This window comes from Stegodyphus dumicola, chromosome 1, assembly GCF_044657685.1.
Source record: "Stegodyphus dumicola isolate Sdum_Otavi_A_Nest chromosome 1, ASM4465768v1".
In the NCBI taxonomy this organism is placed as follows: Eukaryota; Metazoa; Arthropoda; class Arachnida; order Araneae; family Eresidae; genus Stegodyphus; species Stegodyphus dumicola.
Window position 1 is genome coordinate 275,768,007 of NC_140768.1, and position 17,201 is coordinate 275,785,207.

General features: G+C 32.3%; 1 protein-coding gene across 1 annotated transcript in view; it reads left to right on the forward strand.

Moving 5' to 3' along the window:
- The window catches only part of LOC118182382 (neutral ceramidase-like), a 116,683-nt gene that overhangs the window by 65,612 nt on the left and 33,870 nt on the right, over positions 1-17,201 (forward strand). The window contains exons 5-8 of the mRNA XM_035351725.2: positions 7,032-7,109; positions 11,061-11,184; positions 14,050-14,175; positions 14,700-14,786. Of these exons, the coding sequence (XP_035207616.1) occupies positions 7,032-7,109; positions 11,061-11,184; positions 14,050-14,175; positions 14,700-14,786 (415 nt within the window). The remainder of the gene's footprint in view (positions 1-7,031; positions 7,110-11,060; positions 11,185-14,049; positions 14,176-14,699; positions 14,787-17,201) is intronic.

Genomic DNA, 17,201 nt, shown 5'->3' on the forward strand with positions numbered 1-17,201 from the left:
GTTTAAATTTAAATTTCATTCCTTGCAGCAATGGCGCAAAGAATTATTTAATTAAATTTGTATTTAAATTTAATTAATTTATTTAAATTAAATTTATTTAATTAAATTCAATTTTTTTCTTTACACATATATTTACATACTTTTGGTGCGGCCGATTGCAACCAAAATACGAGATGCAGATACACATGTTATAGCAGTCCTATATACAAAATTTTAAAGTTCTAAGCTGCCGAGCGGTAAAGTCGCTGAACACTGGTAGTTCGGTCCGAGGTTCGAATCCCGCGAACGGGCTGGCTGCATGGGTGTTTTCGTGGTTTTCCCCATGTGTAACGTGTATACGAGCCAGTTTCCCTTAGAAAGTCCTCCACGAAAGGCATCCCTCCCCTTAGGCAGATAGCCCTAGTGTGCTTTGCCGTAATTAAAATACACACACACACACAAAATTAAAGTTCTAAGGCTACTCGTTTTCAAGTTATGCCAGATACGTACGTACGTACGCACAGACCCCACGAAAAATTCTCTTCAGAATTCTTTTTATTTCATTTCTATTTATTCAGAATTTTGGGAGGAAAAGAATCCTTTATTCTGTCCTTACTTACAAATGTCAAGCAAAAACATCGTTAAAATTGCATTCGATAGCGGTCAAAATGGATATTTTTGTTGAAATATGATACCTAAAATTTTTCGCGATTACAATACTTCCTTTTTACTTCGTAGAAGGAAGTAAAAAGGATAAAAATCGGATTGCTAGGTTTTTCAGCATATTTATCAAAGCTTTGACACTTTTGCAATTTTTTATTCACTTGAAGCTTTTGCTTAAGCTATTTTGTAAAACTTTTCATCTCTTTGATTTTTCATGGAACTATAACTTATGTAAACTTTCATTACTTATTGAAATTTATTCCATTTGAAAAATAAATTTCGTAAGAAAATTTAAAAAATGGAATTTTCTGTCTGATTCAAAATTGACATTAATTTTCTTTTTAAACTTAGTTACTCATCTAATCAATTTTTTTCTAAATTGTAATCAGTTGTAAAATATGTGAAATTTATATTTTCTTTCGAGTCGTATCAGAGCAGGCTGTATCTTGATGAGCGCTTTAAAATTTAAAAAAATTGATTCAAGTGTTTACTTTGGTATTAATTGTGTTTCATTTTTTTTATTTTTAAATTTTTAAAATATTAAATTATTTTTAATTTAATCGTTTTTTTACTGTTAAATTTTTTCAGTAATTCATCAAACCTTCAGAAATATGGCTCTGTTGAAAATTCTCTTCTCCGTTCCTTGATAGGGACCTAAGAATTATCACCTTTATTAAATAGATTTGTTTTTATATAATTTACGAGTACATTATATATATATATATATAATAGGAAGAAATATTGTAGCGAGCTTGCTAAAAAGTTACCAATCGCAGAATTTTACTTTTAGTCCTACTAAATAAATTTTAAAATTCCCTAATTTTAAAGTTTTTGTTCTTGTTTTTCTTTACTACATGTCTATAACTTGTCCAATGAGTTCTTATGTTGGACGAAATGTTATAAAGGTAAATTCAATTTAATTTGAAACAAAGCACTAGTTTTATCTTTAATACCAGAGCACCAAGTACATATGGCAGTTTCTAATAACTAAAACTTTATTACTAACTTTAAATTGCAGTTCAGAATTGAAATAATTAATAAAATTAATTTCCATGTTTTGCTGAATTAACAGACAAACATTATTTAAAGTATTTACAAGTTAGAAACGTGAATTTATAATCCTGCTGCATGGTTTTGCTGTTCTAACAATATTAACGTAATTTTCAATTACGAAAATGCTCATTAAACTGATAGCAACAGCGCTGACGGCAGATAATTTCACAGAAGCTACACAATGGTCTATTGAAATTTGCAACAGAAGTCTCTCTCTCAAACTTAGATTTTTCAGTCATGTTTAAAACTAATATTATTTACATATTCTGGTGGACTAGACGAAACAGTAGAAGTGCAGGTCAGCTTTTAACATAAGAAATAACGCATTAATTAAGATTAACCTCACAAGTGTTGTTAAATGTTACGTTTCGCTCTAGAAAATTTTCTACATACATTTCTAATGATAATAACAACCAGTGATCCTGTTTGTTGATCCGATCTAATTTTCAACAAAAAATATATTCACAAATTTTGCTGTTCCAGCAGTAGTATTATAACTCTGAAAAATTTGAATTTTTGCTTCAGTAAGGTAAGCTGTATGTGTATCTGTGTTGTATTTTTAGATTTACATCCTTAGCCAAGAAAATCATATTAGTTCCCTAGTGATAAAAAAGAAAACAAAAATGCATTTTTTAATAAAATAAAAAATAAAATAATTTCACTGCAAATAAATAACTTGCACTTTTGCAGATAATAATAATAATAATAGGCTCGTCCGGTCAAAATTCATCCGAAAATACGAAGTTCTTCCTGTCTTTTGTTTAGAAAACATGTTACCCAGCAAAATGGTATTTCGCTTTCTTTCAATTAAACATCGGTTTTATCTTCATTATTACCTATCGCCAACCTATATATATATATATAGGTAAGGAAGTTAATGTTTTCGGTCCAAAAATTCAACAATGTGTTTTCAATGAATAAGTACGAATTAGTAATCCCACAACACATTTTTGCTATTTTTAGAATGATGTCTCGCTGTGTGTACGTGTGTGACGAATTTTGTCGTCCGTGATAACTGTTATATGAAACTTCCAAAAACGTTCATTTTCCGTCTTTAAGCGTTTTACATATAATTAGATTTGGGGTAAAATTGGACAAACGGAAGTGGTACTTAACAAACTTTTCAGTTTTAGCATTTAATATTTTTATATCAATGGGAACAATATATTAGACTATGGCTTAAACTGGTAAACTTAGTGATATTTTACTTGAAACTGCGAACAGATTATAGTGAACGAATATATTATGAGAGAATCAAAAACTCCACAAATTTGGTATTTGAAATAGTGTCACTGAATGCGTTTATTTATGTTCGTATACAGTTTCTATTCGTAAGAATTTTATTATGCAATACAAGATGACGACAAGGGATAGAACAAACACAATTCTTTAACTGTGTAACATTAAGTGTGGATGTAAGATCTACGAGTTGCCAAGTGTACTTGGATAATTCGAAGGTACCGTGTTCAGATTAAAGTACTGTTTTAGGAAATCGACTGTTTTTTCATTTCTTTTCATGTCTACATTAAAATCTCCCATCAAAATAAACGATACTTCTGAATCTATATAGAACTCATATCAAGTATGGAATGCCGTCTCAACCTGAAGTTTAAAATCTTAGAATTAGTCTCACGTTTCGCAGGATAAAAATTTCGAAAATTAAAAAACGACAATTGGATGATGATGAAGAGGAAGTTCAAGAGGATGACTGGCTTGCCAACTACACGAAATTTGCTCCTGAAAATATCTTTATGCCCGATAATCAAGAAAAAGAAAAGAAAAGTTGATAATGCAGTGGACTTTTGGTTGGGAATATTTTGTATCTCTCATTCAGTTCGAAAACGGAGTGAACATTTATCTACGTGAATTTGTAAAACAAAACAAAAACTTGTATCCTACTATACGCAGTGTTGTTATGACTCCTACATGGCAAGAGAATCTCCTTTTATAGCTACTGGGGGGGGGGAGTGAGCCAATCTTATTCTCCCTGGATTAAAAAGCGAATGGAAAGAGGCACGAAGCCAAGTCGACCAAATCCAGGAGGTGAGAGTTATTATGCATCAGTTTTATTTCGAGGGCTACTGCAGAGATCATTTTGTTTTTTCAGAGCCGTGAAATTTCAATATTCAACTGGGCTCTAGCTGGGATTCAAACTATGGATCTTTTAATTGTAGCTGGACACTTACACCATGAGAACATGCATAGACAAAAGTAATAATTCCATACGTTCTTCCCATTTAAAAGGAATGAAGGGGAGAGGCATGAGACCCACTCGATCAAATCTAGGTATAGATGGATTACCGTCGGCCACATTTTAGTTTGGATGCTACAATAGTCTTTCGAAGCCAGTAAATATGATAAATTAACAGTGCCCTTTCAACCACAGATCTCCCAATGCTAACTGTTAATTACGTAGATTTCGAAAGCATGCGAAAGTAAATGTGATAGTTCCTTACAAATCGATATTTTAATTCTCTCCTGAAATTATTTATAATTTTTCGGAAGAATACAAAATTTCATTAATGATTGCTTCAAAAAATAAATGACATGAAATAAATGAAGAACCTGGGAATAAAAAATTGATAGAAAATCGCAAAATAAAATAAAAAGAAAATAATTGTATAAAAAATAAAAAAGGCCTAACAAAAAAGATGTTTTTTTTGTTTTGTTTTGTTTTGTTTTCTAGCACGTGTTGATTAGCTTTACTCAAATTTTTGTACTTTGTAGCATCACTAAAATTTTTGTATTTTGTAACAATAAAAGATTAAAAAGACAAAATACTGCGACAAGATAACCAATAAAATATTAAATTTATCAAACTAGCGGCAAAAAGTTGTGTTTTGCATATTTGTCAAAAAGTGCATAGTGCACTTCCGAATGTATGCTCTCTTTATAAAACGTGTATGAATTAACCATTAAGTAATATTGGGCTAAATAAAAAGTCCCCGCAATTTCTTGGTTCATTTTTGAACAAAAATTTTCTTACTGAAAATCAGTTTTAACCAAGTACATATTGACCATTATTATCTATGACCTTTTGCCATTTTTCGGCTAGCTTCATAATTCCATCGGTGTAGAACTTATGTGGTTTATCGTCGAAAAACTTGTCCAAGTGATTTTCAGCGGCGCTTCGGTCGGCCAATTTTTTACCATCAAGAGAGTTTTCCAGAGATAGAAACAAATGGTAGTCAGACGGTGTAAGGTCCGAGCTATACGGTGGATGCATCAAAACTTTCCAATCAAGTTTCGCCAATTTGTTTCGAGTGATCAAAGATGTATGTGGCTGCGCATTGTCATGGTGAAACGCAACTTCCTTTCTGTTGGCTAATTTTGGTCGCTCTTTCTGGATTGCTTTGTTCAAACGGTCGGTCGAATTGTGCACAGTACAGGGCCAAAATGAGGGTTTCGCCAGGTTGCAGCAACTCATAATGGACACCCAAACACTGAGCCCGAATGTGGCACCCAAATATCGAGCTTCTTTTTGTAGCCTGCTCTTTTCAGATGATCCCAGACTGTCATGTGGTTTTTGTTAGTGCCTCCGCTATTACCTGAGAGCTTGCGTGCCTATCTTGCACCACCAGTTGCAAAATTTCATCGACTTTTACAGTGACTGGCTGACCAGAGCTAGATGCATTTTGACATTGAAATTTCCGCAACGGAATCGAGCAAAAGACTCCTCGGTCACTCACTCACTCACAGCATTCTCTTTTCACCGTACACTTCACAAAATTTTCGGCATGTTTTTGCAGCATTTTTATATTTTTTATAGTAAAAAAGTATCAGATATCGTATTTCTTCAGATTTTTCGCTCATTTTCAAATTAATATAACTTTTTAGACTAGCAACGAATTAGAAAACTATCTTTACAAACAATAGAAGCTGAATGTCACTTTTTAAGAATATATTCGTTTGAGATAATCGGATGAGTGTTGCCGGATTTATAGACATGATCACCATTTACCGCGGTAAAAAACCGCGAAGACTTTTTATACGACCCAACATGCTTATTATAAACACATGCTTTATTAGGGCCAGGGGCGTAACTAGAGGGGGGCAAGGGGCATCTGTCCCCTGGTGCAAAATCCAAGGGGCGCCAAACTGATGTTACGACATTTTAGAATTAAATGTTTTCCATCCTTGGCAAGCAGTAGGGGGCGCGAAATCTTCAGTTGTCCCTGGGCGCTGAAAACCCTAGCTACGACTCTGATTAGGGCATCAAAAAAAAGGGGGCACCAAAAAATTTCCATTGCCGGTTTTACCATGAAATGCATATTGCAGCTAAACCAAAACCGACAGAGTGGAGGAAGGTAAAAAATGGCGTAAACGTATGTGGGGTTAACTAAAATCTTTCAAGCGCTTAGCGCCTCTAAATGTCTTAATTTGGCCCTGCTTATAATAAGCAAATAAAATATTTCTTTAAAGTTTTTACGTATGCTTGTGTCCTAAACTGAAGAATCTGAATTAGTTTTAGATTTTTACTACAATTATGTAGTTTTCATAGCTATTGATGTATTTATTTTATATCTTTAATGGGTTATCTGAATAAAAAAGTGTATGGCACAATGGGAGCAATTTAAATTGAAAAGCCAGTGCTCAGGAAACATTAACAAATTTTGGCAAGTATATTACAAAAAATCGTTTATTAATTTTTCTAGACAATATTATTTCTCCGTTAGTAAATTAATAGTTTAGAGAGCAAGATTTCGCTAATAAAAGGAAATTATGAACTGAATACTGAAGAAAATACTGTGTAGTGGTGCCATCTATGGACCAATTGTTAAACAAATTGTTATATTAATAAGAAAAAAATCAAATAATTTGTTAAATACGAAAATACTTTGCTTTTTGTGTTAAATATCAAGAAAATATTTCAAATTAATTATAAATTCTCATAAAATGAAAATAACACGCGATATATGACAAGGGTTTCAAAAGCTAAATAACACTCTATATACATTCGAAGGAATGTTGAGATTCAGCGAAAGTTCGAAAGTGCTGAAAATATGCGGTTTTTCTCTACAAAACTTTAAAAAATTACAACAGTGGCTTATTGTAAATTATCAGATACCTATTTATCTCTAAAAACATGAAATGTAAGATGTTCAAAATAACTGATACTAAAATTTAAAACCAGAATATGTAATTAGAATATGTCTGTAGTGGCGCCATCTATACACCTTTACTTAAACAAATACTATGAAATAGCTGTCAAAAGTCTTTAATAATATACGTTCACATATTAAACGCACAAGATGCGATGTCACTTAACAATGGTTTAGTAATGTTGGTTTTAAAAGCTATGAATCTTTTAAACTGATTTTAATTTTTTTTTTCAGATATCAGGACAACGTAGACAGAAATATGTTCCTGCTCAAGTTCACTGATGAAAATGACAAACCTTTGGGAATGATCAAGTAAGACGTAATAAAACTCGCATCATAATATATATTATCAGATATTTTCTTTATTTTTAATCTACCCATAAATTTCAAGCAAAACTAATCTATTAATTTATTTAAACTATTCGCTGGAGTTTTTTATTTACACAAATATTATTTTTTCTCGCTCTCTGCTCATATTTTTTGTTTTCAGTCACAAAATACAAAATAAATAAATAAAAATTCAAAATAAAGATTTAAAAATAAAAAGTTAAAAAAAAAAATTTTGAAAGGTTTCAGATTGTAAAGGATCGCTCAAAAGAATCTTTAAGTTTTTCTCCGCTTTCACTAAACTCGCACTGTACCAGCTGGCTGTTGCACTCACTCCCGTTAAAACTTTTTTTTTTTTTTTTTTTTTTTTTTTTTTTTTTTTTTGTCTTTTTATTAGCCTTCTATTCGGACTAGCGATCAATTCGAATGTTACAGCAAAACGTTCTAAAGTGTCTAAGGCATGTAAAACTTTCTCACGGATGGACAGAATCACACTGGCCTCCTCCCCTTCTTTTGATGACAACACAAATAATTATTTCACTGGAGCATAAGCGATTATATCGTCGCTGCACTACCAAACTCCTTAAAACTAATAGCAGAGTTTGCAACATCTTGATTAAAAATTGTTCAAGATTTAACATTAGCCGCTCTAGCTTTTAAAAGTAGAAAAGCACATCTAAACACAGAATTTTTTTAATTGAAACTCGTTGTTGAAGCGAGGATCGCGATTGTCGAGCAGTATTACTCATGCTCGCTGTGTTATAAACAATACAGTGTATTCCGTGAGGTTTTCAATTAAATGTGACAGAATATTTCTGAACGCAGCCCGAGGAGAGAAACAACAGGAAAAAATATTTAAAAAATAATCTGAAAACTATCAGATTTTATATTACGCCCAAAAGGGCTTTTTTTTATTTACACATAGACAATTCGAGACCATTTGTGATAACTCTGCTTTGAGCTAAAACACTTGAAAACGGCATATCTTTAGAATTTCCGATAGACAGTCTCGTGCATTGGAGATAAAAATATTTTATTTCGCACAATATTGCCACTGTTCGCTTCGAAATGGTTGAGTTTCTTAATCAAAAATTCGTTAAAGTTTTACGAAATATTAAATAGATAATAAAAAAAATTCGAAATTCAAAATTCAATTTTCAAGGTGCCCATATTCGGGTGGTGAACTGTGTTTGATTGCTTTACGTGCCAATGTTTTTTTCACAGTACAAGAAACCTACATATATTCATGTGAATTCTTTATTATTTAATTTCTTTAAATATAATACACGGAGATTATATTTGGTGGCAACGATTTGAAAAGTGATTCAACGCTTTTAGTGATTCCACATAAAATGTCGTTTCGAGACTAATAGAACTTCTGAGCTAATAACTGTGAAAGTTCGTGTTTGAATGCAAAAATCTTATGAAGCAACGACTAAAACGTAATTCGTAATTCGTGATAACCGGAATTCGCGTTAATCGATTAAACTTACTATGAGATCTTGTACATCGGTGCTGAGACCGAAATTTTGTTCATGTTAACCGAGTGTTTGCCTGGAGCAACTTCGGATTAAGAGGGACTTACTGCAATAAAATTTTTAAAAATTGTCATATGTTTTAAAATTTATTGTAAAATAAAGAATTTAACTTTTTTTTTAATCAAATGAATCAAAAAATTAACACTAAAATCTTTCTACTAGCAGTAATAAGACTTGATTAACCGTGTTTCACCTGAAAATGTGCAATAATTTTGCATTTTACTGCAGATTATCTAACTTACAGGCTTGCATATTGTAGATGGATAAGAAGGAAATAGCACTTTATTTAAAATACACAACAGCTCAAACAGAAAGGTCTGTCTGTTGTGTCTGTGTATATGTAAACTTGACTTATAAATATCTCAAGGCGGAAAAACAGAGGTATAACAAATTTTTCTTCAGCCGCCAAAAATATCGCAGATCACCAAAATCACTGACTAAAGCATTAAGCACAACGCAGAAGCCCAAATACAGTCGCGTGGTTGTGAGCTTAATAGTTTAATTGACTGGTTCCAGTGTGTCCGACATTTCTAGAGTTATCCAAGCAAAGTTTCTTCCTTGTATCTCCATTTTAAGTGAGCTATCTCTACAATTTAGACATCGATCCATTCAAAACTAGAAGGTCTAAAACATGATAAACGCAATACACATTTAGAAACTCCATAAGTGTCCCCAAATTTGATTACAAATGCATGATAAAATTAGAATCTAAAATATATTAAATAAAGAAAAAAATAATGCATAATACCACAACAATACAAAGATCTCTGATATTGACATCACATGACTTACTAGAGCAGTCTATTATTTAAACTTATTTCCTAGAATTATTCTAAATAGAATAACAAATCCCTCAAAGCAAATTGAAAATGACATAACAATTTTTCAAATTCTGAAAATAATATCCTGGTCAATTTTTGTTGTATGGGAGTCAAACTTCTTTAAATTTTATTTTTTCAAAACGAGTAAAAAACTTTCTCAAATATAAAAATAAAAACCTGGAGCCGGCATTGAAAGCTATATTTCGTTATTAGTCGAAAACTTATATATTTTTTTTATTTGACATTGGGAAAACATGAATATTTTCGTCATTCAAAACATTTTTGTAACTGAAAGTATATGACTACGACCGAAAAATTACGAAAATTAACACCGGATAAGGCCTTTTAGCCTGTTAAAAGGATGTATATCGCTCTCTCTATATATATATACATATATATATTTATACCCAGACGGTATTATGGTGGTTAGGGACGGTATTACTGCGGTAACGAAAGCCCCGGTTTCGAAGCTCGGAGAAGGCATGGATGTTTGTAAATATGTAGTGTCTGTGCGGCATGGAGGCACCCTAAGTAATTGATGAGCCGAAAGTCCTCTCGAGTGATTTGATGGTAGGCGAAGAGAGCTGGGATACCCTTGGATCCGTTCCCTGTGATGCTTTCCTTCAGATTTGGGAAAAATTGCGGAAGAAACTGGGCAAATTGATGCGGTCACCTACATGGTGGTCAAGGTTCATGCCAACTACAAGACGCAATCTTGCGCTCATTGCCACGATAAAATTCGTCCTCTTGTTTTGATTATATGAGATAAGAGAGATTAGTCCTAGCAAAGATACTACTTAAAAAACAGGACTTTTAATTTGACGAGAAGATCAAAGGAAACTTGGTCAGGATAACTCAAATTTACATTTTTCCAGTACGGTTGAAGATTGTAGCGTACGTACCGCAGCTGCATTATAATCTATATGACCTTTATCCTGATGTTACTGCCATAAGTGAGATAAGTGTCACAACAACACAACACAATATATATATATATATATATATATATATATAATCGAAATAGAAATTGAAAAGCTGACAAGTAATGTGAAGTAAGACCTATTTGGTCTTAAAAATTTTTGCGCAAAATGCTGCAAAAAATATGAAAATATACGTTTGGTACTACCAATTGCAACAAAAAACAGGGTGCTCAAGATGTTAGAGAATTCCCATATAAAAATTTCAACGTTCTACGGCTAATGAATTTTGAGCTAGCTATGCGAGATATATATATGCATATACGTACGTACGTATGTACAGAAAAAATTGCATTTTAAACCCATTTTACAATCCGTTTTGGAAAAAAGAGACCTTTATTCTATGCGTTCGTACAAATGTCACGCTAAAAGTCGTCCAATTGGATTCTGGGACGGTCAAGATGGATATTTCCGTTGAAATAGGATACTCGAAATTTTTCGCGATTGCAATACTTCCTTTACTTCGTACAAGGAAGGGAAAAAAAAAAAACTAAGTTACAAGCACGTAAAAGAAAAATATGTACAGATTTTTATAGTAATATTTGTAGCTTAACTAGATTGTTTTATTTATTTTTTTTTTTTTTTCTTTTGCATATGCAGCTGGTTTGCTGTCCATCCAACGAGTATGAACAGCTCGAACTATTTGATTAGTGGGGACAACAAAGGAGCTGCCTCTCTCATGTTCGAAGAAGCTTTGAATGGTTACAGTGCACTACCAGGAAAAGTAATAAAAATATTTATTTCCTTCGTGTACCAATTGTACGTTTTTTATTGGTTTTTATTATTACAATTCGTCTGTTGTAAGGTAGAGAAATATATCAATCTTAAATCTAAGACCAGGCAAAAATAAACTGTAGGTTAAAACTGGTTTTAGGAAACTTCAGAAATTTCGAGAAAGGGAGAGCCAGGTCTTTCTTCCTCAAACACTTGCTCTTGTCAAATTTTTAAATCCTCAAATACTAATTTCTTTAATTTTTGTACTTTTCAGTAGATGAAGTTATAGTAATTGCTTTCTTCATTATTATGCTTTTTTGTTTTCCTCTTATTTATTTAAATAATGTGTTTTAAATAAAACTGAGGGTTATTTTCTTATATATTTTACTTCTTATAATATTTTTGTACTTCACATTTTAGAAATTATGATCAATGTAGTAAATTGTTAATATATATGCTTGATCATAACTCAGCTAATACAAATGTATGTGTTCATGAAACTTCACTCATGAAAACAATAATTTAAAACATATTGAAAAACTTTATATTTGATACTTGTAATACTATGCAACAATAACGACAAATTAAATAAAAATCTCAAAGCTTTCAGATTTTATATCATGCCCAAAGCGGTGGTTTTTTAACGTTTTGTGTGTGACCTTTATTTATTAAATATCATGTTTTTCGCACTTAAACCATAAAATTCAGTTCAACAGCAATATCGCAAAATAATTTTAAAATGAGCATATCTTTAGAATTTCCGATACACGGTTTCTTTGAAATAGTTGTGTTTGTTAATCAAAAATTCGTTAAAGCTTTACAGAATGTGAAATAGATAATAAAACAAGTTCCAAATTCCAAATTGGAGCTTCCAGATGCCCCATTCGAGTATAGAACTCCGTTATTTACAATTCAATGTCTCTAGCTACCGTTGTTTTTTTACAGTGCAAGAAACATATCTACATTCATGCAGATTCTTCATTGTTTAATTTCTGTAAACATAATGCAGGGCCCTAATATTTAGTGGCAACAATTTGAAAAGTGAAATGCGCTATAGTGAATCAACGCAAAATGCCAAAACGAAATGAATAGCCCTTCTGGGTAAATTGCCGGTTTGGGCTAAAAGTAATTGATATTGGTAATCTGAAAATCCTACATTAAAATTCTAAAGGGGTTCGCTACTAAAGAAGTAAAAGCAATATCCATTGCTTTACTAATTCAGAAGTCAAACAACAAAAATCAGCGTTATATTTACAAAATTTTCACAGGACTAGTTTCGATGGTTTTACCGAACCACCATCCTCAGCTGCAAAACCGCAAATGAATCTTTGGATTCATGGATGGTGGTTCGGTAAAACCATCGAAACTAGTCCTGTGAAAATTTTGTAAATATAACGCTGATTTTTGTTGTTTGACTTCTGAATTAGTATTTATTCGGCGCGTTATTGTGTCTTAATCCATTGCTATAGCTAACAAAACTAAACCTTAATTGTATAGAGTTCCTTACTTTTATTCTGTTAAACTAAGTGTCGTGGAACCTACGGAACTGTTAAGCGAACAATCTCTCAAGTCCAAGAACAGAAATGTAAACTCAAGAAGGGTTAATTACCCTTTATTGCTCAAAATAAGATTAACAGTGGGCAGCTTTCTCAGAGCATACACTTGGGCTTAAACTCAAAATGCAAGAAATAAGAACTAACTAATGATTGACTAAAGAAATTTAGCCGAAGCTAACACAATTCTAAACTAGTTACGCAAAATAATGACACTAGTTACACTAGTTACGCAAAATAATGACACTAGTTACACTAGTTGCGCAATGATGCTAGTAAGTACAGAAAAACTATTTTTTTAATAATTCATTTTTTTTCGCACTGATGAACAAGAACCATCTTACTGGCAAAAACTTCTTTTCTTATGCAATTATGTACAGAACAACTTAGATGCAATTATGTACATGTTACGTTTCAATGCAATTATGTTTCTAATGGAATTTAAATGCAATTATGTACAATTTAAATGCAGTTATGTACAATAATTCACCAAACCCGTTCCCAGAATTCTAAATAGTTGTAATAAATAGTTGCATTTAAATTCAAAACTTTTATTGGTTTCATGTCTGGAAATTTTGCTCTAAAACGTTTTTTCAGCAACCATCAAATGCAGTCGATCTTTCCTATAACGAGCGAGAAGAGACGATATATTTGCACGTTATAACTGAGTGCTCGTAAAAAAGGGTTCATGAAAAAAATCATAAAAATTCATACACATTTACTGTATTATAAATACTTAAATTATTTTTTATTTTTGTACAGTACAAAAGAAGTTGATTAATTTGTTTTGAACTGCCTTATAGTCTCTTTCTTGTGTTATTTTTCTTCGAAGAAGACTCATGTCCCGAAAAGTACCGTCATTAACATTCTTGGCTTCGGAAAAAGTTTGAAGATTTCCCTCGCACCCAAAAGTCATTGAGTATGTTGAGGACGTTCAGCTTGAAATTCTTTACATTCGTCGTTATCATCGCTGCTTTCATTGTTTAATCTGCTTTAACTTGAATTTCAGCTATAATATCCTCAGGAGTAGGTATCTCGGAAGTGATAACATTGGCGTTAAAAGATGCATAGTTTTCAAAATTCTTCTCTACTCATTTCCAAATTTTCCAAGACGCCTACTGCTTCTTGTTGCTCCTCATTCACTCGACCCTCTTAAAAAACTATTGCTTGCTATATTTAACATTGTATCTACGAAGTAGTTTTGATTTCCTCGTTAAATCTTGGTTCTCATTAAATCAAGCTCGTTATAAGCGAGTTGTACTGTATATTTACAGGCATAGTCGCATCTGTCATTTTGTTACAATAGATGTTGTTTATTACAGGGTCCTTTCGTAGCTGCGTTTGCTCAATCCAATGCAGGAGATGTATCGCCAAATACACTGGGTGCCCGCTGCCCCAGTGATCCAGCGGAAAAGTGTGACATTGAAACCAGCACTTGCCGAGGAGGGGTAAGTTCTCCGATATTACTATAGTATAATGAGAACTTAATTATGCACATGCGAAAAAAATATTCCAAGTACACGTTTTCATATTATTGTTCACAAATATGGTTAATTTATTGATATCTTGTTGATAAAATTCCTTTCATTGTTTAATTCATTACAATAATTATATAAAAACACTTTTTCTTTAAAATCAATTTACTATCTAAACGCTTCTGGATCACACTTCTTGTAAAACGTCTTCATTTTAAATTTCGGAAAGCTGAAATTAGAGAACCATTCAAGAAATTCTTTCATGCAATTTATTTTAAAAATACGGCCCTCAGAGAAATTCATTATAAGCGTGTTACTATTTTTAATAGAAGGGGAAAATAAACAAATTTATAAAGAGTGAGTTGCTATTATATAATAAAATTATAATTTTATCTCAGGCATAGTGATCTAGGTATATAGATATATATACATAGATATATTGATACAAATATTGAAATTTGCATATGATTATTGCTTACGAGTTTCAGTATTTTTAGAAAGAAAGATGTGTAGCTGTAGGACCTGGAAAAGATATGTTCGAGAGTACGTGGATCATAGGAGAACGTCAATATAAAACAGCGATGGTAAGTAACATATATTTAATCAAATCATATATTAATGTAGTTAATGAATAACTGTGAATTTATAACTAGTTGTGAAATTTGTAAATTTAAATACTGCAAATAATTTATTTTTCAATTGAAAATTTTTTTATAAAAAGTACTTGTAATGATTATAGTGATTCTGAAACTAAACAATGACAACAATTGCATGCGTTCTGATAAATACTTTGGAGTTTCATAAAACGAAAACATTGTAAGCAAATGTCCCGCGCGTAATATGCGCGGGTTGAGAGTCTCGCATAACAAAAACCTGTCTCATATCGCAGATCCAAGAGAATTGCAGTTTCATTGCGCATTATTGATACGTTCGAAGTTGAATTTGCTTTACTTTCCGCTTAGACGACACATAACTGCAGAAATGCGTGTGTTCATAAAGGCAATGAATAGATGAGCAAGCGAGAAACATTTTTTTAAAACATTATATTGCCACTAAATGATTTCGTTTCCTACTTGAGAAGAAACATAAAAGCGCCCAGATGGGAGTTTCATCTGGTGGGGAGGAAGAGAATATAAGAACATATCTATGCTCTTTTTTAACGAGAAACCAGCAATACGAGGAAGCCAGAGTCTGAGCAGGAAGTTAAGTTTTTTTCCGGTAAGGAAGAGGAGATTGTAAAAGTTTAATGCGTATTCCAATCATCAAAAAGCCTTCTAAAATAGTGAGAAGAGGTACAGGTCTCGGCCAAAGAGAGGCATCTCAATCAACATGAGATCAATATTTGCCAGTGCTGTTCAGTGACAATGCCATATATTACTTAAGAGCAGTCCTGAAGAAATGCAAGAACTTGTTATTAACCGTACAAAACTTAGACCTCCCTAAAAAAACTTGCAAGAAATACAAGGGCAACTTAGGTGCTCATCTCCAAATGGAAGAACAAGATTCATATGAACATAAACTACAAAACCGCCAGATTGTTTACAAACATAGTACAAGTAAATAATTTTCAGTATTAATAAACTATTAAGTCCCTACAAGTTCCAACATTGTATTGATCTTATTACGTTTTCATGTTTAGGATTGAAAGAGAATAGATTAAAATTATTTCCTTATTAACCTGTCTGAAAGAGCTTTCCACACAATGAACGATACGCATAACGAAAGCCATTTTACCACAAGTCAGCGTTCGTTATGTGAAGTACCACTGTATTTTTACAGGATTAAATCAACTAATAAGAGTATTAAACTTTAATTGCTCAGTATTAAATTATTATTCAATGCTAATTTTATAGGTATTAGGTAGCATCTTTTTATGAAAACGAAATAGGTAAACATAGGTTTGTTGCCATAAAAATCATTTTTAATACTTCAAACTCTCTTCATCATGAATAACGCAGAATCCTTGTGAATGCTATCATTCACTTGTCACAAGTTTAGTCTTGCATCACAACAATTGCATGCGTGTGTTTTCTTTATTTACTAAATGTTGTACAAGTTTTCTTGCAAAGGCCTCCTCAATGTCAAATGAAAATAATCAACATAACAGAAACACAACATATATTTTCATTATACGAAAGGAAGTTCGATATGCTATTTGTGTTCTTCAGTGAAGCATTGGTTCAGTTATAGGATGTAACGGTAAAAGAAACTAATTGGAATTTTTCACTTCAAAAGCGATCATGCAAATTCTCATAGATTTGTTTTTTACACAGCTCCTTTTAATACGTTGACAGCCGACACATGTAAGGACCAGTTCGATCAGAGTGATTAGGAGGGTGCAGAAATTTATATCCCATATTAGATCTGCAGAAAAGATGTTCCACCAGTGGTCCATGATGCCACAAACCATAAATGTTGCTGTGACCCACTAGTCTCATGAAGCCCCGAAAAAAAAATTATCGTGCTTCAACGGTGGGTCAGGTGGCAGCTGATCATCATGCTTCGCAATTTGTGATTACTCTGCCGTAGAACATCTAAAATAGGATATCCTTAAACTGATGCAATAATCCTCAACACTATTTTGGAGGAAATTACGGCTGTAAGAAATCTTAGAGATAAGTTAGCCGAATTTCAGGGTTAGGTCTTAAGAGTGTGCTAGCATTCGATATTATTAGTTTTAATGCACAGCCATATACTTCTGTTATAATAATAATAATAATATATTATGATCTCATTCTGGCCATTCTGATCGCTTTGCGTATGTGATAACATATTGTTCTAAAATAAAAATGGCTTGAACAATTGAGCTGGCAAATGTTAGCTCCTGTTTGTGCAATGGAAAGGTATATTATATTTCTATTGTCTTTGTTATTTCATTTCACAATGGGTAGTTTTTCCGACTAGGCTGCTTTTTTCGTAATAGGTATTTTGAAATAGAAGAAGGTACTTATAAAGTTTTGTGCAATAATCATTTCATCAAAGTTCGTGAAGAAAAATAA